Genomic DNA, 18,144 nt, shown 5'->3' with positions numbered 1-18,144 from the left:
ACTCCCTGTTCCACTTATGCAAAAACATTAAAAAAGCTTCATGTTCATTCCAGTGTGGAACAGAAGCAGAACAAAGCACTGTAGTATTGTAAACATAGCCTAAGTTGACTTAATGGATGCAGCTCCAGTTAGGTGAATAACATAGCAGGAGTCGATGTATCTTAGGTTGAGTTACTACAGGGTCTATACCATAGGGAGTTGATGGGAGAGTTTCTTACCTTACTCTTCTTGCTGGGAGTCCAGTACAGAGGTCAACTGGAGAGCGATCTGTGCTCGATTTGGCGGGTCTTCACTAGGCATGCTAAATTGACTGCCAGTGGATCAATCTCAGAGCGTCGATCCTGGCTTCCGGATAGATGTGGCCTTAAACTTCAGAAGTTGCTGTGAAATGGAATTGTCCTCTGGTCAGCTTTACTGATCAACCTACATTACAAAAAAGGAGCTAGTTTTGGTGGGCCTAGCGGACAATGGGAGGGAAGATGAGGGTCAATCCCTAGGGCAGTGGTCCTCAACCTTTTGGGGCTGCTGGACACCCGGGGGTGGGGCCATTCACGCACTGGGCACCCAGGGGCAGGGCCGCACACACGCCCAGGGTGGAGCCACCCATACGCCGCGTGCCCAGTGCCGGCACCACCCATGCACTGCACTCCCGGGGCCGGCGCCCTTCCTGTGCCCCATGCCCAGGGATGGGGCTGCCCATACGTCACGGGCCCGGGACCGGAACAGCCCATGCTCTGCATGCCCAGGAGGCGGCAGTGCCCGTGCGCCACGCGTCTGGGGCTGGCGCCGCTCCTGTGCTGCGTGCCCAGGGGCGGGGACGCCTATATACTGCATGCCCAGGGGCCGGCACCGCTCACATGCCACGCACCCGGGGATGGGGCCAGCCCAGATCACTCAGCGGGCGCACAGAAATGGCCCGGTGGGCGCTATGGCGCCCATGGGCACCGCATTGGGGACCACTGCCCTAGGGCTCTGTCAGACATTTCTTGTGCTGGCAGAGAAGGGATGAATCTGCAACTGTGGCTGAAGTGATCATTTTTGCTTACAGCTTAAGCATAGGTTGTCTTCTGCACTCGGCCATCCATTTGGCCTCTCTCTAAGCATTGAATGCAATAGCACTCTGCTGATATCTAAATCCTTTGTGAAAAGGCCAATAGAATTTGAATAGCGATGGAATCTATGAAGTGCTTCAGAAATTACTCTTAAATAAAACACAAAACCCTTTCCCTTGCCCTCTCCCCGTAAAACATAGTGGAAAATGTCAGATATTCTCAATTTAATTCTAGAGGGTGCTTCCATAAGGGATAGAGACTGTTAGCTTTCATATATGGAGTGAGATTCTGTGCTGCACCTCGAAAGGTGGTAGCCCTGAACTTGCAGGGGAAAGGAGGGTAAAGTTGCTTAAGCCAATGGCTCCCAATGTATCTTAGTTCTGTAGGACTGCATAAGTTACAGCAGCCTGTAACTAGCTGCCCAGGGGCAGTAAAACTGATTGAAATATCCTGATGGTGTGACCACGCTCTTCCTGCCGCATGACATCTCTACGCCACAGCTCAGGCAGGGTCCTCTGAAGGCAGTCTCGAGTTCAAGCTGCAAGGAGTTGTTGCCTGCTGCCTCTTTTAAAACTCCTACATGCCACTTTGGCCCCTTTATACAACATGCAAGGACAAGAGTAAGAACCCTACTCAGACTTTTGTGAACTATGTAACAAGTTCATAGTTAAGTTAAAGTATATTGGATGTCCAGGTTTTGCAAATGGTGAAACCAGTTTCACTTTTATTAAGAATATGAAAGAGGGACTGATTAAACAATGTCTTCATTTCTGATGCTGCTGGGAAGTATTTATTTGTGTAAGTATTATATGCATTGGTATTTAGGAAACAAGTGTGGAAAAATCTCTGTTGGGGGGCGGGGTCTGAAGTCTTATAACAGCTGTTCTTTATATCATAATTTTGAGTTGTACTTAAATTAACACTATTCCTTCAACTGCTACTGAAAACATGTGAAATTTCATCCCACAAAAATTGTAGCTCTTTAGCCAGACATAAATCAGTCTAATGGAGTGTAGAATTCAAAAAACCTGTAACAACTCTTAGAATCTGAAGAACTTTCCTCCTGGGACTCAAATACCAAGTCACTTTAGAGCATGCAAACATGGATGTTGTCCATTTTTAATGGAAGATTGCACTCTGCACATCACACTGCCCTGAATGTCTCATGTGGCATTTTTAAGTTCATTGTGATATTGATGGGGAAATGTCAAGGATTTTTTTAAACGACTTAAAACAGCTATTTTTGAAATTGGGTGTGAAGACTGTTTCTCTTCTTGGGTTTAAGAAAAGTAATTTTAGGGACACCAGAAATGCTGATTTTGAACAGTTGAATGTTCTAATCTAGTGGAATCCTGCTTTATTAGTTCTAGCTCAAATGTACCATTTAATCAATTTTTTTAAACTGACTCTTAAAGACTCTTGTAAGCTAGCATTGCTTAATACTATGGATAACATTTTTATGAAGTAGCCTGTTATTACCCTAATACAAACCTTGTTGGAAGAGTGTAATCTGGGAATGGGAGAGTTGGAAGGGCACATCCCAGCCACATTCAATGTAGTTATTAATAGGAAGAAGATCCCCATGTAGGGGAGAGTAAAGCAGCAAACGCTCTATTAAAATGCACAACCTGATTATTTAACTGTTGCATTGTCCACTCACATCCTTTCTGTTTCTGGTTGCAGTTTGGGGCAGAATTCCGAAGATTTTCTCTGGACCGTTACAAGCCAGGAAAGTTTGAAGACTTCTACAAGCTCATTCTTCACATCCACCACATCTCCAGCATGGAGGTGATGATTGGATATGCTGATGTTCATGGGGACCTTCTTCCTATTAATAATGATGATAACTTCCTCAAGGCTGTTTCAAGTGCAAACCCACTGCTCAGGGTTTTTATACAGCGGCAAGGTAAAATCTTCTGATTTCCTAAATCTTCCGAGCCTTGGGTTGTCCAGTCCTTTGTTCATGCTAGTAATCTTATTGCAGTAGTGCCCAGTGGCCCCGGAGGGTTGGGAGTTGCACATATATAGAGAAGCGATGATCCGTATGCTAGAGGTTCTTGTGAGCTCAAAGATCTAAAAACAGACTACGACAGGGGATGGAGCTATAATACACTCACCAAGGGTGTGACTCTGCCCTACTAGGTGATATAAAAGGATCAGAGTAGTGTACAAGGACTCAAGATGACTTCCCCTGGCACCCAATGGTGAAAATGGCCATAAGGCTGCCTCCCCTTCAAAAGCCGTGCGCTGGTGGAAGGCCAGAGTTGAGAGGAGCATGCTGGTGGAGAAGCACTGTAGCCCATAGGGCAGTCTGAGGAGATGTCTGTATCCTGGGCAGGCTTGGGGGGGGGGGGTCTGTCTGGGTTTTGGCAGCCTCTGCGAAGTCACCCCAGCAGGTTCTGTAGCTCCCAGAACAGCACAGGAATGGGGAAGGTACAAAGATGGTTTAGAAGTCCCCTTGGTCGTCTGTCTCCCGGGCTGTGCGTTCAGTATTCCACCGTGCAACATGCTACTTGAGTCGCTGTCCTTTTGATTTGAAAGGAAATCCAAACATTGTACTATGCACGGCCCGTGGGGCAGAACAGTCAGTGGCCCCCAAGAGGGCTGCCACCTGTCTAACCACGCAAATCCAAAGAGTTTTGCCTCACCTCTTCCCTGAGACCAGACCCCTGTCCCGCCTCTTCCCCAACCCCCACCCCGCCTTTCCCTCCATCGCTCACTCTCCACCACCCTTAATCACTTTCACCAGGCTGGGGAAAGGGTGCAGGCTGTGGTGGGAAGCCAGTGAGTTGGCATTTACCTTGAGTGGCTCCCAAAAGCAACTGGCACATCTCTCTGCACCAGATCTTAGCTGGGAGGGGGCCAAGTGTCTCCATGTGCTGCCTCCTGCAGGCACCGCTCCTGCAGTTCCCTCTGACTGTGATTCCTGGCCAACGGGAGCTACAGAGTCAGGGCAGGGGCAGCTCACGGAAACCATCTGCCAGCCAGCTGTGTTGGTTGCTTTCAGGAGCTGCTTCCTTAGTCCTGCTGTAGTGACTGGGGGAGCTCTGGGCTAAGGATGTTAAGAGACAGGTAATTAGCTAATCGTACAGTTGGTACAGTTTGTATCGACAACATGATTAGTCGATAAGGGAAGGCACTCAGTCCTGGCTTGCAATGGGTCCAGAAACTACCCCCACCGTGGCTCTGCAGTTTAAGTGTAATAGGAGCCAGGCACACAGCTGGGGCTGGCCATTGACAGAGGCTGGTCTGTGGGGTGTAGAGCAGCCTCTGCTTGTAGTGAGGAGCAAAGGGTGCTTTGTGGCATCCTCCCCCATTAGAGGCAGCAGCTCGGGGGTGGAGGGAGAGGCAGCACCATGGAGACAGTGCTGAGGGGAACTGGCTTTTGAGCCATCTTCTGCTTCCCTCCCCCTTCTGCTTCTGTGTTTGGGGAGGGGAGAATGCGAGTAGTTGTACAGTCAACTACTCAACTGCTTGCTTACAGCCTTACTCTGGGCAATTGCCCCCTTCCTCGTTCTCCCCAGCAGGCCTGACCATGCCTAGTTCTTCATCTTCATATGACTTCAAGCTTTTGCCAACAGTTTCATACCCTTATTGAACAGAGACTTGTGTATATCGGTCCACTTTGGAAAGATTGAGTTCTGACATGGTGACTAAAGGAATGCTTAGCTATGTAGGCATGGCTTTCCGGGCAGATGGCTGCATGAAGGTGATTCGTTTAGTCTTTAGGTGTGGGGCTTGTTCTAAAGCTAGTTGCAGAGATACGTAAACATCAGGGTGATGTCAAGGTTATTCTTAATGGTTGTCATATGTCTGAGTAAGAGGAGTCTAATGTGGTGCAGCACTTCGTTCATCCAAGTCTTTTGATGGGGAGATGAATATTTAAAAAATACTGATTTTGTTTTCCGTGAAAACACTGAACACTTGAATAAGTGAAATCAAAGGCAATCTTTAAAGATTAATTTTTACTGGTACCTCGAGCACTATGACTTCAACTTCTCTACTTCAGTTTTACATCTGGCCTTAGGTGGTGTGAGCTGCAGCACGTGACTTCATTGTTTGCTCAAACTTGGCAATTTAATATCATTGCCACCTTCCCCTCACCCCCATATTTTAAGGTCAGGAATTAGTGTAAAGCATAGGGTTGGAAGTCAACTCTCCTATGACTTGTTGCTCTGTGACTTCTGGCCACTGGGCTGGATTCTTCACTGCCTAGAATCTTGTGTATTCACATACATCTGTGGGAGGGAGTATAAATAAATACACTAGAAACGAGGCAGTGGCAGGCCCAAAGAGGTTCCTTCCATTCATACCATTATAAAATGGGGGGAGTGAAGGGGGGACAGAAGAGTGGGAGATTTTTCTGCTTGTTGCCTCCCCTCCCTCATCTCTGTAAATGAGCTGGACAGTAGATCTGTTGCATCTTCCTTCTACAATGCACATTTGGTTCCCAGTGTGTTAGTTTTGTGCAGTCATGTGAACACGCCTGGTGGACCAAGTCATAAGAAACCAAGTTTATTCACACATCTCTGGATGAGTTCTGTTCAAAGAGCAGGAAAACTTGCTTAGCTGAGATGTGCTGCTGAAAACACTGTGTCTAACTGGGCTTGGATGTTGCGTCACTATAATTGTAGGGCATTGCTGTTCCAGTCATTGATTAATCAAAGAAAGTAGTCCAGTGCGGGGGGAGGAATGCCTCAACTTCTCTTTGGTGTAAAAAGCAAAGTCTCTGGCTGTGCTAATCTCTTAGGCTTTGTCTACGTTATGCAGCTTTTAGCGACACAGCCATGTCGACGTAGCTATGGTGTTGTCAGGCCGTGTAACCATTGTTTTGTCACCTGTTTTGCAGACAAAATATTTCCGTACCCAATGAGTGGCGTTCACATTGTCAGAAGTAGAACACACCTACCAACAATGTGCTGACCATTCTGGCACTTGTTGCACTGAAACTTTAGTCTTTCAGGCTTGTGGGCTTATAAGTTTTATAGTTCAATTACCAGTGCAGACAAAGCTTTAGTCAATTGTCTTCTCCAAGGGGAGATGAGTGGAGGCTTTTATTCAAGAGGCACCATCAATCTGAAATATAGTGGGTAAAGAATTAAAAGCAGTTTTAGTTTTCTACAGCTGCTTCTGAGTCATCTGTCAGTTTTGGTAGCTTTATAGTTGCACTTTCCTATTTAAATGTGTTTCTCTCTCCTATTGTGTGAAAGAACCACACTAACAAATGAGGAAATTGTCTGTGCTGAGGAAACAGGAAATTGACTCTGCAGGGGAAACAGTGAAACTGACTATACACTCTTAATTTTCAGGTCTGGATAAATGTTTGCATTGTGTGCATTTTCACTGAAGCTAAGGTGAGCACAGAGAACTGTGGCTTGGCCTTTTCACAAATGGGAATGTATCTATAAAGGGATTTTAACCTTAGAAGTTAGATATTTGTGGAAATGTAACTACTTGCGCTGTGCAAGCGAACGATTTCTCTTTTTTCCAAGATAGTCTTGAGAAACCCGAAACTTCAGCAGTCTCCTGAAATGTCTTTTCACTGTACCTCAGGTAACCTCTTAATGATAAAAATTTAGGCTGGGACGGGACCCTGAGAGGTCAGCTAGTCCAGCCCCCTGTGCCAAGGCAGGACCACAGATACTAGACCATGGGTTCCCAAACTGGGGTGTGTGCACCCCTGGGGGGAGTGAGAAGAAATTCCGGGGGGAGGGGGCAAGGCGACCCAGCCCCCCCCATCAAGCTTTGCTGCACTGCTCAGTTTTGTGGTGTGGGGTTTTTTTTGGGGGGGGGGAGGAGCGGCGTCAGCGGCATGAGGGTTTTTCAAAAATCAGAAAGGGAGGGGTGATGCTGAAAAGTTTGGGAACCACTGTACTAGACCATCCCTGACAGGTCCAACCAATGATAGGGATTCCCAAATCTCCTTTGGAAGCCTATTCAAGAGCTTCATTATCAGTATGGTTAAAAAACTTTCCCTAATGTCACCTAAATCTCTTTTGCTGCAGATTAAGTCCATTACTACCTACTTCAATGGACTTGAAGAACAATTGATCACTGCTGTCTTCTTAACACATTTAATATATCTGAAGTCTGTTACCAGATCTCTTTCTGGTCCTTTTTTTCTTTAATCTCAACTATCTCTTACTATATTGTATATCCTGCATTATCCTCCGCCTGAGGTGGGACCAGATCTGCTTATATTTAGAGGAATACTTCTCTTTCATTTAAAGATCCACACTGCAGAACAACACAGAACCCTAACATCCTTCTGCTCCTTCTTCAGGGCTCCCAGCTCAGGACCCAAACTCCTTTGTAGGAGGGAAAAGAAGGGAAATTGGTGACCCACACAGCACTAGAGCAGTGGGCCAGTCCTTTTCTTCCCCTACTAACAGTGTAAGACCCAGACTTCAGTTTTTCCACATCAGGGTTCCTTCTGGCGCTGATCATTTCTCCTCCTTACTTGACTGGGTAATAGAAGCTTGTTATGTTGGGGGCCTGAGAAGAGAATATTAGTTTGAGACGGTGGGCGGCATCTGGCAACAAACTGGATTTCCTAATTCATTAGAAGCTCAGCACCATGCCTTTTCTAGCCAAGTGAGAAGTTTAATACATTATATAAAGGACACACAGCTTTTCTTTTGTTTCTCTGTTTTCCTCATTTATAATTCAGCTATCCCCATTCCCTGCCAAGTGGATGTTAATACATGTAAACAATTTAATTATCTGTGGGGGCAGCTGGACTTCATGTGTCCAGTTTCATATTTCTACTATTCTAGATTCAAGCTGTACTAGATTTTCATGAGAATTTGGTGCAAGAATAAGGCTAGATTTAAAAAAAAAAAAAGTGTTGTAATTGTTTGTCTTCTCATTCGGCTGCTGCGGCTACGTCAGCTCATTCTTTCCCACCCACTCAATTTGCTTTATTGTCCCTTTCCAAACTTCTGCTAACATAGCTCATCCCTGACCCGGGAAACAAGTGTCAGCATCTTAACAAGAAAGTTTCTTTCTAAAAAGAAACCCAATCAGCATTCTTGGCATGCCTGTAGGTCCCACTCATGGCACAGGGAGTTTGGGGTACATTAGGAATGCAGGATTGGACTCAAGATTTGAACAGTAGTGCAGAGAGGCCCTTGGGTAATGTATTCTGGCAGACCTGCCCTGTTTCTAGTTCAATAGGCTCCTGTGCATATTACCTTAAGTGTTGATACTACTATGATTTTTTTTTGTAGTAGTCCACTACAAATCTTCTGTGGGCTAATAAAAGGGCAGGTTTTAAACTGGCAAACAGTTTTATAATATACTACTTGATCAAGTCTCTTTTGACTTACCTTCCAAAGGCCTTGGGAACAAGTCAGTAAGTGGTGTAAATCCATGTAGAGCTCTTGACTTCATGTTAGCTGTGGATCTGGTTGCAGGAGTCTCTTTAGTCAGCAATAATTGTCAAACACATCTAAAACACCGCGCATTTGGGCAAGTATTTGCTGCATAACAAAGACCATAAAACAATGCAGGGAGTTTTAACTGTTTGACATTTTATTTACTCTGCATTAATTACTCTGCTCTAGGAAGGTAAGAGATTATGTGAAAGAAGTGATCAGATGCAAGAGATTGTGTGGGTGATTTGAAAGTCCAAACATGGTAGTTTGTATAATAAACTTTTGAATACAATACAGATGAATAAAGGTGAGCCACAAAGTCAGGCAGAAACTGATTTTCGGTAGCAGTACAGAAACTTTAAAAAATGCATCAATCCCTATTCCGTTCTCAGAAATATTACTCTTCCATTTGATCGAATGTGGAAAAAAACGAATAAAACGGACATGACTTTTAAATGAGATTTTTGTCAATATGTTGTCTTCATACTCATGGTCACACAGCAACCCCAGGAAATGGCTTGGTATAATTGGCTGATATAATACGTATTCAAACTAGACCAAGCTGCATTGTTATTCTAATGGCAGCCGAGTAAAATTAGCATAGTGTAATAAACAAGAAGCTGCAGTTATGGACTGGCTCTATTATAAATCCAGTACCTCACTCTAGACTTTCCCTTTCTCCAGTGGGGCACAGGAATGGAATGGACATCTTGGCTAGGGATGTCAACATGTACCTATGTACATGGTTAACTTATGAGCCCAGGCTCAAAGTTCATGGTTACACGTAGCCCCCCCCCCCCCACACGTAAGTATGTAACCATTTTCAGCGGTTGCACGTTTACATAAATAAACACATTTTAACATCCCTCGTCTTGGCAGATATTTGTAGCTAGGGAGATGAAAACGCAAATGCTTCAATATACATTTACAGTTTGCTTACCCTAATAATTTACAATTAGAATCACTAAACAGGAAATGCAGTGAAAACTACCATATTGTCTACCCACTAAATATATCCTTGAAAAACCTGTGTGTGGGTGTGGGTGTGAGATTTGTTTCATCAAGGTACTATGTACATTCTGTGCATCTGGGGCCCAGTTCCTCTGTTACACTACTGGAAATCCAGGGCCAGTCAATTGACTTCAGTGGTGGCACTTTGTATTACGTGGATGTGTAACTCAGAACAGGTGTCCAGACTTCCCTACCCCCAGTGATCCATATGTAAAGTTGACATATTTACGACAGGGTGGACAGCTTTCCTATGGAGCCCTTTTGTACTACAGAAGCCCGTTAAGAAGAGTAGTGCCATGCTGATAGAGGCAGCAGGGGGGGAAAGTGACTAGTCAACTATCCAATAGTTTGCATCCTGGACCCTAGAAGGCCAATTTCTTCAAGTTAGTGACTCTAGTATGCTGAAAGAGATAATGGTTCCATTACTGTGTGAAAAATCATTTGCACGTAGTATGTGAAACCATATTAGAAACAGATTTATATTTTTTACAGAATAGGCGTATTTTTATCTACAAAGTTGGGAGATGCGTCAAGTTTCATTAATTTTTAAACCCTCTGATCTAATAGTAAACTAATCCACTAAAGATGATTTATCATTTTCCTGACTGAGTGGTTAGAGGTGCTATCCACGGTTGGTTATGGTCAGGAGCTGGACACAAAGTCCATTGACTTCAATGGACTATCTTTTGTTGACTTCATAGGCTTTTGGTTAGGGCCAGGGTTATGGGTTTGATTTAATATACAGTTCAATATTCTCCATTGTCCCATCATCAGTAAGCATTAAACTTCTGTCTGTGCATTACAACAGAAGTTATTGCATACCCTCTAATGTTGGTCATTGTATTGTGCCTGACAGCAAAGTCATGTGTTTTAAAATCATCTCGCTAGCATGATCCCTGGGTTCATAACATAAGAAAGCTAGTGGGAAATAACCCCAGCATTGACTACAATATTAGAGGTGGGTTTTTTTATTAAGGTCTTTTATGTTTTAAGCAGATAATCCCCAGCAATGATGGTTGGCTGTCAAACCCCATATATTAGACCAGTGTTTCTTAAACTGTATTTTGGGGAACACCGGTGTGCCACGAGGCATTTGGGGGTGTGCTGTGGAGAACAGAGTTCAAAATGGCTGCCTTTAAAGGGGTAGGCGACTTTTTTTCTCAATTACTTGCCCCCCAACCTTTTTGGTATTCCTCATAAAAAAAAATTGTTTGGTGTTCCTCTGTCTTAAAGTTAAGAAACACTGTATTAGACAGTATAACTTTACTTTGAAACAGCAAGCGAAATTAAAATCCACATTCAGCTATGCAAAGCATTATTTAGCTTGCTGGGTGGCTAGACAGGTTGGGTATAATTGGAGTTGTTTAAGTGGAGCAAAATCTCCTGTCATGCCAGAAACCTGAATGACCCCCATCCAGTTAAAAACTCCATCAGCATCAGTAGCTTAATGGTGTTAGCAATAGAAATGGATCTGCTTCAGACCAGTGAGCACACAGGAATGATTGAGCACTCAGCAATGATTTTCTTTATGAGGGTCCTAATGGAGTAATGAAGGCCACTAGAGTCCTGCTACTGTAGCAGCAGCTGATAGGGGTTCTACTCTTGAATTGCTTCACATTGTGCTCCTGAATTGAGCTTTGTGGAGATTTCAAAAGGGTGCTTGCAAGTTGAATGGATAGGTGAGAGGTAAAGTTAACAGTGTAGAGAAGATAAATCAATTGTTTCGATCTTCGTGTTCTAATGTGAGACTAGGGAAATGGCTAATCAAATTTGAAAGGCAACAATCTTAAAACTGATACAAGAAAATTGTATTTTTCTGTAGTGCATAGATCGGGGTGGGCACGATATGGCTCATGGGCTGGATTTGGCCCGCCAAGCTGTTTGATCAAGCCTGTGGCCTGCCATGGGGGAGGGGCGGGACCAAGAGACTTTGTGCACTCCCTTGCCCCCAGATCCCTATTGGCTTGGGGGCGGGGTAGCATAAGAAGGCTATTTCCTCCTGTCCCCTTTTCCCCCACCTTCCCCCTCCCCCCCACTGCCAGGAGCACGTGGCACTTAGAGGGAACCATGGGCTGTTCAAAACACCTGGCAGTTCCTTCTAGGTGCCATGTGACTCTGGTAGAGGGCACAAGAATTCGCACACTGCCCCATCTCCAGCACCTGATTGGCCTGAGGGCGGGGGAGCATACGTGAAGTCTTTTGCCACCCAAAGGACATGTGGCCCTGAGCAGCTCAAGGAGGGAAGCCGTGTGGCTGGGGCTGATGCAGGAGGGAGCCTGCCTCAAGGGACCCTGTTGGTCTGCTGGCCAGGAGCCACCCCCAAGTGACTCCCAGCCAGAGCACCTGCCTCTCTGGCACCTTAGTCCCTGATTCCTGTACCCCGGCATCTCCCACTTCTTAACTCCCTGACCCAGGATATCTTCCCCATCTGCCCTAGATCACTACCAAAATCTTCTATACACTGCCCCAGATCACAATTCTCTCCCAGAATTCCCTCCTAACACCCCCTGCTATAACGCTCCCCCAGATCAAAATTCAGTCCCACACTCCGAGGGCTTGTCTAGACTACGGGGAAGATTCGAAAGAAGATATGCAAATTCTGTGGGGAATTTTCGAAAGTGAAAGTAGTTTAGATTCAACTTTTTTGGCGAGCCTCCCCCCTTTGTCGAAAAGCTGCTTTTTCTCAAAAAAGAGGTTTACGCGGCTTTTCGACAAAGGGGGGGGGGGGATTTGCTGAAAAAAGCTGCATCTAAACTACTTTCACTTTTAAAAGCTCTGCTTTCAAAAGTGAGATCGGAAGAAGATATGTAAATTCCCACAGAATCTTCCCCGTAGTCTAGACATAGCCCTACTTAATCCCGTGCCCAAGGTCAGAATCCCCTACTTCACCTAAACACCCTATCTTGCACCCCAGTATACTAGTTCCTAAAATCTTGGTGTGGCCCCTGATGAAAAATTATTGCCCACCCCGGCATAGATTGTAGCGTCTCATTGCCATACAGAATCACTGAGGCAAAGAGTTTAGTGGGATTAGATTGGATTTTGCCCCTCTGTGTTGTGAGAATGTCCAATGCTACAAGAGGTAGGATTTAAAAAATAAACAGGAATTAAGTCACGATTCCGCACATGAGCAAACTAGCGACATGGGAAACTTCCATGGGTTTGTTCCATAATGGATCTGTTCGCAAGACAAAGGTACTTGAATTGTTGTCTCTGATACAGGCTTGGTCTGAGACAAAAGTATTTGCTACCCAGGCCATAGGCCTCATCCATAGGGTAGTTCTTATGTTTATAAGGACATACATAAGTGGATAATAGAGCACTGGAATTGCATACTAGCCAGAGCACTGAGACAAGCTCTCATAGGTAAGCTATAGGGTGAGCGGTAGGTCTGTTGTAGGGTTCACCTCTCCCTTCCCCCATCTTTAGCTCTTTCCTATTCCTTCCTCAATGAAAATGATTCTTTCGAGGATCTAACACTGTTCCCATCATTGTAGATGAGTGTTTTCCAACCTTTTCTGTGCTGGTGACCTCTCTTTGGATTTAAAGAAAATTATTCCAACCCCCCCCCCCCCAAAAAAAAAACTAAGCCTGAGCACCACTGCATGGGGCTCCACCCCCAGTTCTGCCATACAGGGCTAAAGAATGCAACTTAGTTTTGTGGGGCTCCCTGGTATAGGGCCGTTGGCGGTTGCCTTGTTTGGCACTCCCTAATGCCAGTCCTGCATTTAAATCCCTCCTAAACCTGTCCAGCAACCCTCAAGTTGACAGAAAATGCTGTAGATCTAAGCACCATGGTTAATGTACTGAGTTAACCCAAAATGCATGTGTTCAACTTTGATGAAGTGACTTGTTCTAAATGAGCTTGGACATTTCAATGGAGAAAATGTACCTTTGCTTGGGAAGCGGGGGGTTTGTCCATGCTAGAAAAATGGTTTTTAAAAAATGTTCTTGAACATGCTTGTTTAAAACCCTTTTGTAGTCAGTGCAAGTTATAGTCCAGCATGTTATCTGGTTGAGAGGAAAACCTAAACTCCTCAGTAGGGCATGCTTTACTAGCTAACACATGCTACAATTTGCCTTGTCTACACATGTTTTAAAACATTAGTTCAAAGTGAGTCTAAAAAAACACACCCCAACACTTTTTTCTTAGAACAAGGATGGTAGGTGTGGTGCTCCCATAGCAGGTGCTATGAGATGCCACCAGGTGAACAGTAATTCCCTGGATATCAATATAACATGGTTGTTCATTCTTCTTAAACCTGGAAGCAAGCCACAGTGCTTCTCCTTGCTCTACCTGTCTTGTGTAAAAGATAAGGAGTACATAATATCTGTGTCTTAAAACCACTAAAAGATGGAATGTTGTTTTTGAGGCTTATCGGGCATAGAAACAAAAGCAGCCTTGGATTTTGTCTCTGGCATAGCTAGGGATACCTCTATTCTAGTGGCTAAGTAGAATAAAACAGGGCTAAGATAGTGCTGCTCTCTCCTTTCTGAAATAACTCTTTGCTTTTAGAATATAAGGTTTTTGTGTTTCCATATAGAGAATTTAGAGAAGAATTCAGACGCTTGTTTATATTCTTGCTACCAGCACTTATGGGTCCAATAATAATGTGAAGAGGGGAAAGAAATTAAGGGTAGGTGATAAAACCAAATAACTAATGTAAGCCTATAATTAATATTCGGGCATAGAAGCTGCCTTACTGAACTGGAGAAATTTTTGAAGCCAACTATTTTGTCCTGTACCAAAACTTCCAAGTAAACATTTGTAAAAGTTGTATCTTACTCTGCACAGGTAAAAAATTTGAGTGGATTTTTGTAATGCTTAGCCAGGAGTTGTTTGCTTTTTACCGATGTTATAAAATACTACTTTATCAACGTTCACAAGATGTGAATTTTTTTTAAAATAGTACAAGTCAAGTGCTACAGCTAGAAATCTAACTAAATATTTAGAAGTTGGCTTCTGCTGAAAACGCTTGCAGCTTGAATTAAGGAATTGTGACTACAATGCCATGAGTCAATTTAACTCTATGCATAGCTACAGACATAAGAATAAAGAGAAAATAACCCACTTCTGTTTTCCTTCTACCTACATGTATGCTGTGATGACATGAGGCTTAAGAAAAGCACTAATGATGAGAGAGGAACCCGAAACAGTCATTTCTCCCTTTTTTATTAAGGTGGTGAAGTAGCTCCAAGAAATACATTATTTATTTAAAGCAGATGATTGGGAAGGTTTATCTGTTAAATACATTCAAGGTCCAGTATCAGGGAATCTTCTAGCAATATTTATTTTTCATTTCCCCAGCAATCAAAAGAAGGGCTTTACTTCTTTCTCACAGGTTATTTATGTTACCTGTTCTGCATGGTTACAATTTCCCCATGACTGACTGGAAAGAAATACAGCAAACCAGTCATAATGGAACATTAGCTATCACTCCAGACACATTCAGATTGCTTCTAGGAGTCCTCACAAATTCAGATTAGTTCTTGCTGTTGTGATGGGGGAGCATTGAGAGGCTCGGCTGCATATAGCAGCTCTTAGGGTTACCAGATGGTTTCAACAAAAATACCGGACACACTTGACATTACATCACTATCAACATTACATCTTATTTAGAAAATACTGGACATTTATATTTTCTCCATTTGTTTCCCAAAAAGAGAGCTCAAATATTGGACTGTCTAGTTCAAAACGGGACGCCTGGCAACCCTAGCAGGTCTAGGTTCTCCTGTTGCTGATTCCAGGCTCTTTGCTAGCTTTCAACAAAATTTCGAAGGAAATACAGCTTAATAGACACAATTGCGATTGACAGCAGATGTTTGGTGAGGCATAGCTGTACTGGATATTGCATATTAATAGAAGACATTTCAATAATACTGCTTACACATGGTATTTAAAAAAAAAAAAAACACATTCTTGAATGATTCCAGTATCACTTCTCTGGCCTTAACTGCCTACTTTACTGTGTGCAGGGATTTAATTTTTCCAGATTTAAATACAAGTTCTTAAATGTTATAACCAAGAAAGGCCTAAGTGCCTTTTCATATGTTCCAAAAGGAAAACTATTGAGAGGCAAGAGTACTGTTTCTTGACCCTGCTTCTGATGACCCAGCTGAATATTTTTCTTTATGCTATGTTTAGAGTGCCAAAGAATCCAGCGGGAATATTAAGGAAACCATTAACCTAGAAAACCTTGTCATCCTTGCTTTTCGGTCCCTTCTAATAAATTAACTTTCTTAGCAACCTGCAACGCTTTTTGTAACAGTGTAGTATGTGCTTATGGAGGATCCTTTTCTTGACACTCCTCAATTTTTCTCTGCATCTCTTCCCTACTCTTCTGATCTCCTCGCCATTTTGGCTATCTATACTTTCTGCTGCTTGTAAGTAGCTTTGAACCAGACTACCAAGCCCATTCTGCTGACTGTAAGGGCTGTTAAAGTCAATTTTGATGATCCTGCTGGTCTCAAGCAGTAACTGTAAATTACTCTTCCACACAGTAAGGACATGCACCTTCAACTTTGCAAAATTGGGTGCTAAAAATCGATCTTTATAAATTCAACCTAGTCTCATAGTGTAAACACGTCTCCTTCGCCAAGGCACCTCCCAGCAGAGTGAAAACTAGAGGGTGTTCCTGTCTGTTTAGCCCAGCAGGGCTATGTTACTGGGAAAGTTTGGCTTGAGCGCTAGTCACATGTCCTCATTAGCTGTGGTAGAGTGGATGGTAATGGAGATTGCACTTACTGGGGAATAGACTGTTCTTAGTCAAGACAGTTTTCCAGGTAATGGGCTGCTGGCCTCCTTTGTTCACTCATGAGGGGTAGGGTAGCTTAGGGACTGGAAATGAATAGTTAGTCCTTTAAGCTGTGAGTCCAGCTCTACATCAAGTAGGTGGTAATGGAAAATTGAGTAAGAGGTGGTCCGTGGTACTTATGGGCAAATTTTCGTATCGCCAGAAGCCACTATCAAAGCCAGCATCCGTAGCCTTAGCAGAGGTCGAGGACTGAATGAACGGTGAGACTGAATTGTCGAGCCTCTGAGGAGTGTCGCTGTCGTTATGAATGCACTTTAGTTGGGCAGTGTAGAGAAGCTTCTAATGCTTCCACTGTACTTGTTTTACTAAAATAAGATTTAAAATATCCCAAAACACACACATCCCATTGAGATTTAGGTACCAAAATCATTTCTGAAAAATGTTACCCTCCCTCTTCAGTAGTGTCGATCCTGCACCTTTAAATCAAAACTTGAAAACAGTGTGGTCACCTCTGTACTCATAAGATCATAGCTGTTGGCAGGAACTGCATCTGTGTTCCTTCAGCCATTATTTCTCTCTCATCTCACTAAGCAGGGCCAGTCTGGCCAGCACTTAGATGGGGATCTCCAAAGGAAAGCAGAGTGTACTATAGGAACTGGTGGTGGATGCACTTTGCTCTGAGTCACTACTCAGCCAGTGCCTGCTACATAGAATAGAGGACAGCTGTTTGGTTGGAATAATCTTCAGAGGAGAATTTAGGATATCACCGTAAAGCTAGAATTGTTAGAATGCAACTACCCAAGTTGCTGTTTACGTACACAATTCCTGTGACTTCCACTGGTTTTGTTTTAGCTACTTGACAGGAAACCTACACAACCTCGTTTAATTTTACACAACACTTCAAAAGCGGGTGCATTTCAGTAATGGGGTGAAAAGCGGTACTGTGTGGAAACATAGAAATGGAATATAAGTGTTTAAGACCAGCACTGTTCCTGAGTGGGCATTGCTTGTAAAACTAAACTGTTAACCAATTACAGTGAAGAGTCATTTGACCTAAGCTGCACACTAGAAATGCCAGACTTTTGTTTCCAGTGTCACGCTGAACTTGAATCCCATGATGCTATAGTTGAATCTGCTAAGTAAGTCCATGAGGGAGAGAGACTTTCATGTGGGTAATCACATGGAGTCTTCTATTGTCAACTCCGCTCATTCGACCTGAAAGGCCATGTCCCAAAGGTTCCCCCTACACAGTTGTTAATCAGTGTAAACCATGTGTATTAGTGGGCTCTGAATCAGCAGCGATTACTGGAAATGATAATTCTCACACTTGTCGACATAGTGGATTGTGTGTGTCTGCCCTTAGTCTGTTCTTGCATAAATAAATTTGCCCCTGGCACCAGGTCTGCTTCTTTATAGTTTTTGATGAGCTTAACAATTCTGTGTGGCAGCTGGCTTTGTATGACCACAATTTATGTATCATCACTGTTGCTCCCAATAGGAAAAACAGGAAACGTAAAGAAATCTGTTTCCAGTTTTTTTGTTCCCTTCTGTCTTTCACTCCTGAATTAAAAGGCAGTCTTCAAAAGTAGGAAGTTGCCTAAACTCTGTTGTTCTTCGTCGTTGTGTGTTACTTTTCAAGCCTAAGGAGAGTGCTGTGATGCTACCTGCTTCTGCTCTAGGTGTGCAGTCTTGTAAACGAAGGTCTTATGAAGAAAGGGTTTATGGCTTCCCTTGTGGATTTGTCCGAGGGATACCAAGGGAATTTGTTTGACTATAAAACAAACATCGCCTCTGATCCTGAAACGTCTTCTGTCGTTGACCTTCTGTGCCCATGTGGTTCTCTACTGATATTAAGCAGTACAAAAAGTTGTAGGACTGGGCCCTCCTTTACAATGAATCAGTTTGAGTAACTGTACCAGGGCTACTCACACATGACCCACGGGTCACAGA

General features: G+C 43.7%; 1 protein-coding gene across 1 annotated transcript in view; it reads left to right on the top strand.

Moving 5' to 3' along the window:
* PARD6G (par-6 family cell polarity regulator gamma) overlaps positions 1-18,144 on the top strand; it is a 97,707-nt gene that overhangs the window by 16,727 nt on the left and 62,836 nt on the right. The window contains exon 2 of the mRNA XM_006134004.3: positions 2,736-2,958. Coding sequence (XP_006134066.1) covers positions 2,736-2,958 — 223 coding nt within the window. The remainder of the gene's footprint in view (positions 1-2,735; positions 2,959-18,144) is intronic.

The sequence above is a fragment of the Pelodiscus sinensis genome, chromosome 2 (genome assembly GCF_049634645.1).
Source record: "Pelodiscus sinensis isolate JC-2024 chromosome 2, ASM4963464v1, whole genome shotgun sequence".
In the NCBI taxonomy this organism is placed as follows: Eukaryota; Metazoa; Chordata; order Testudines; family Trionychidae; genus Pelodiscus; species Pelodiscus sinensis.
Note: the sequence above shows the minus strand (reverse complement) of the source record. Positions and strands in the feature narration are given on the sequence as shown.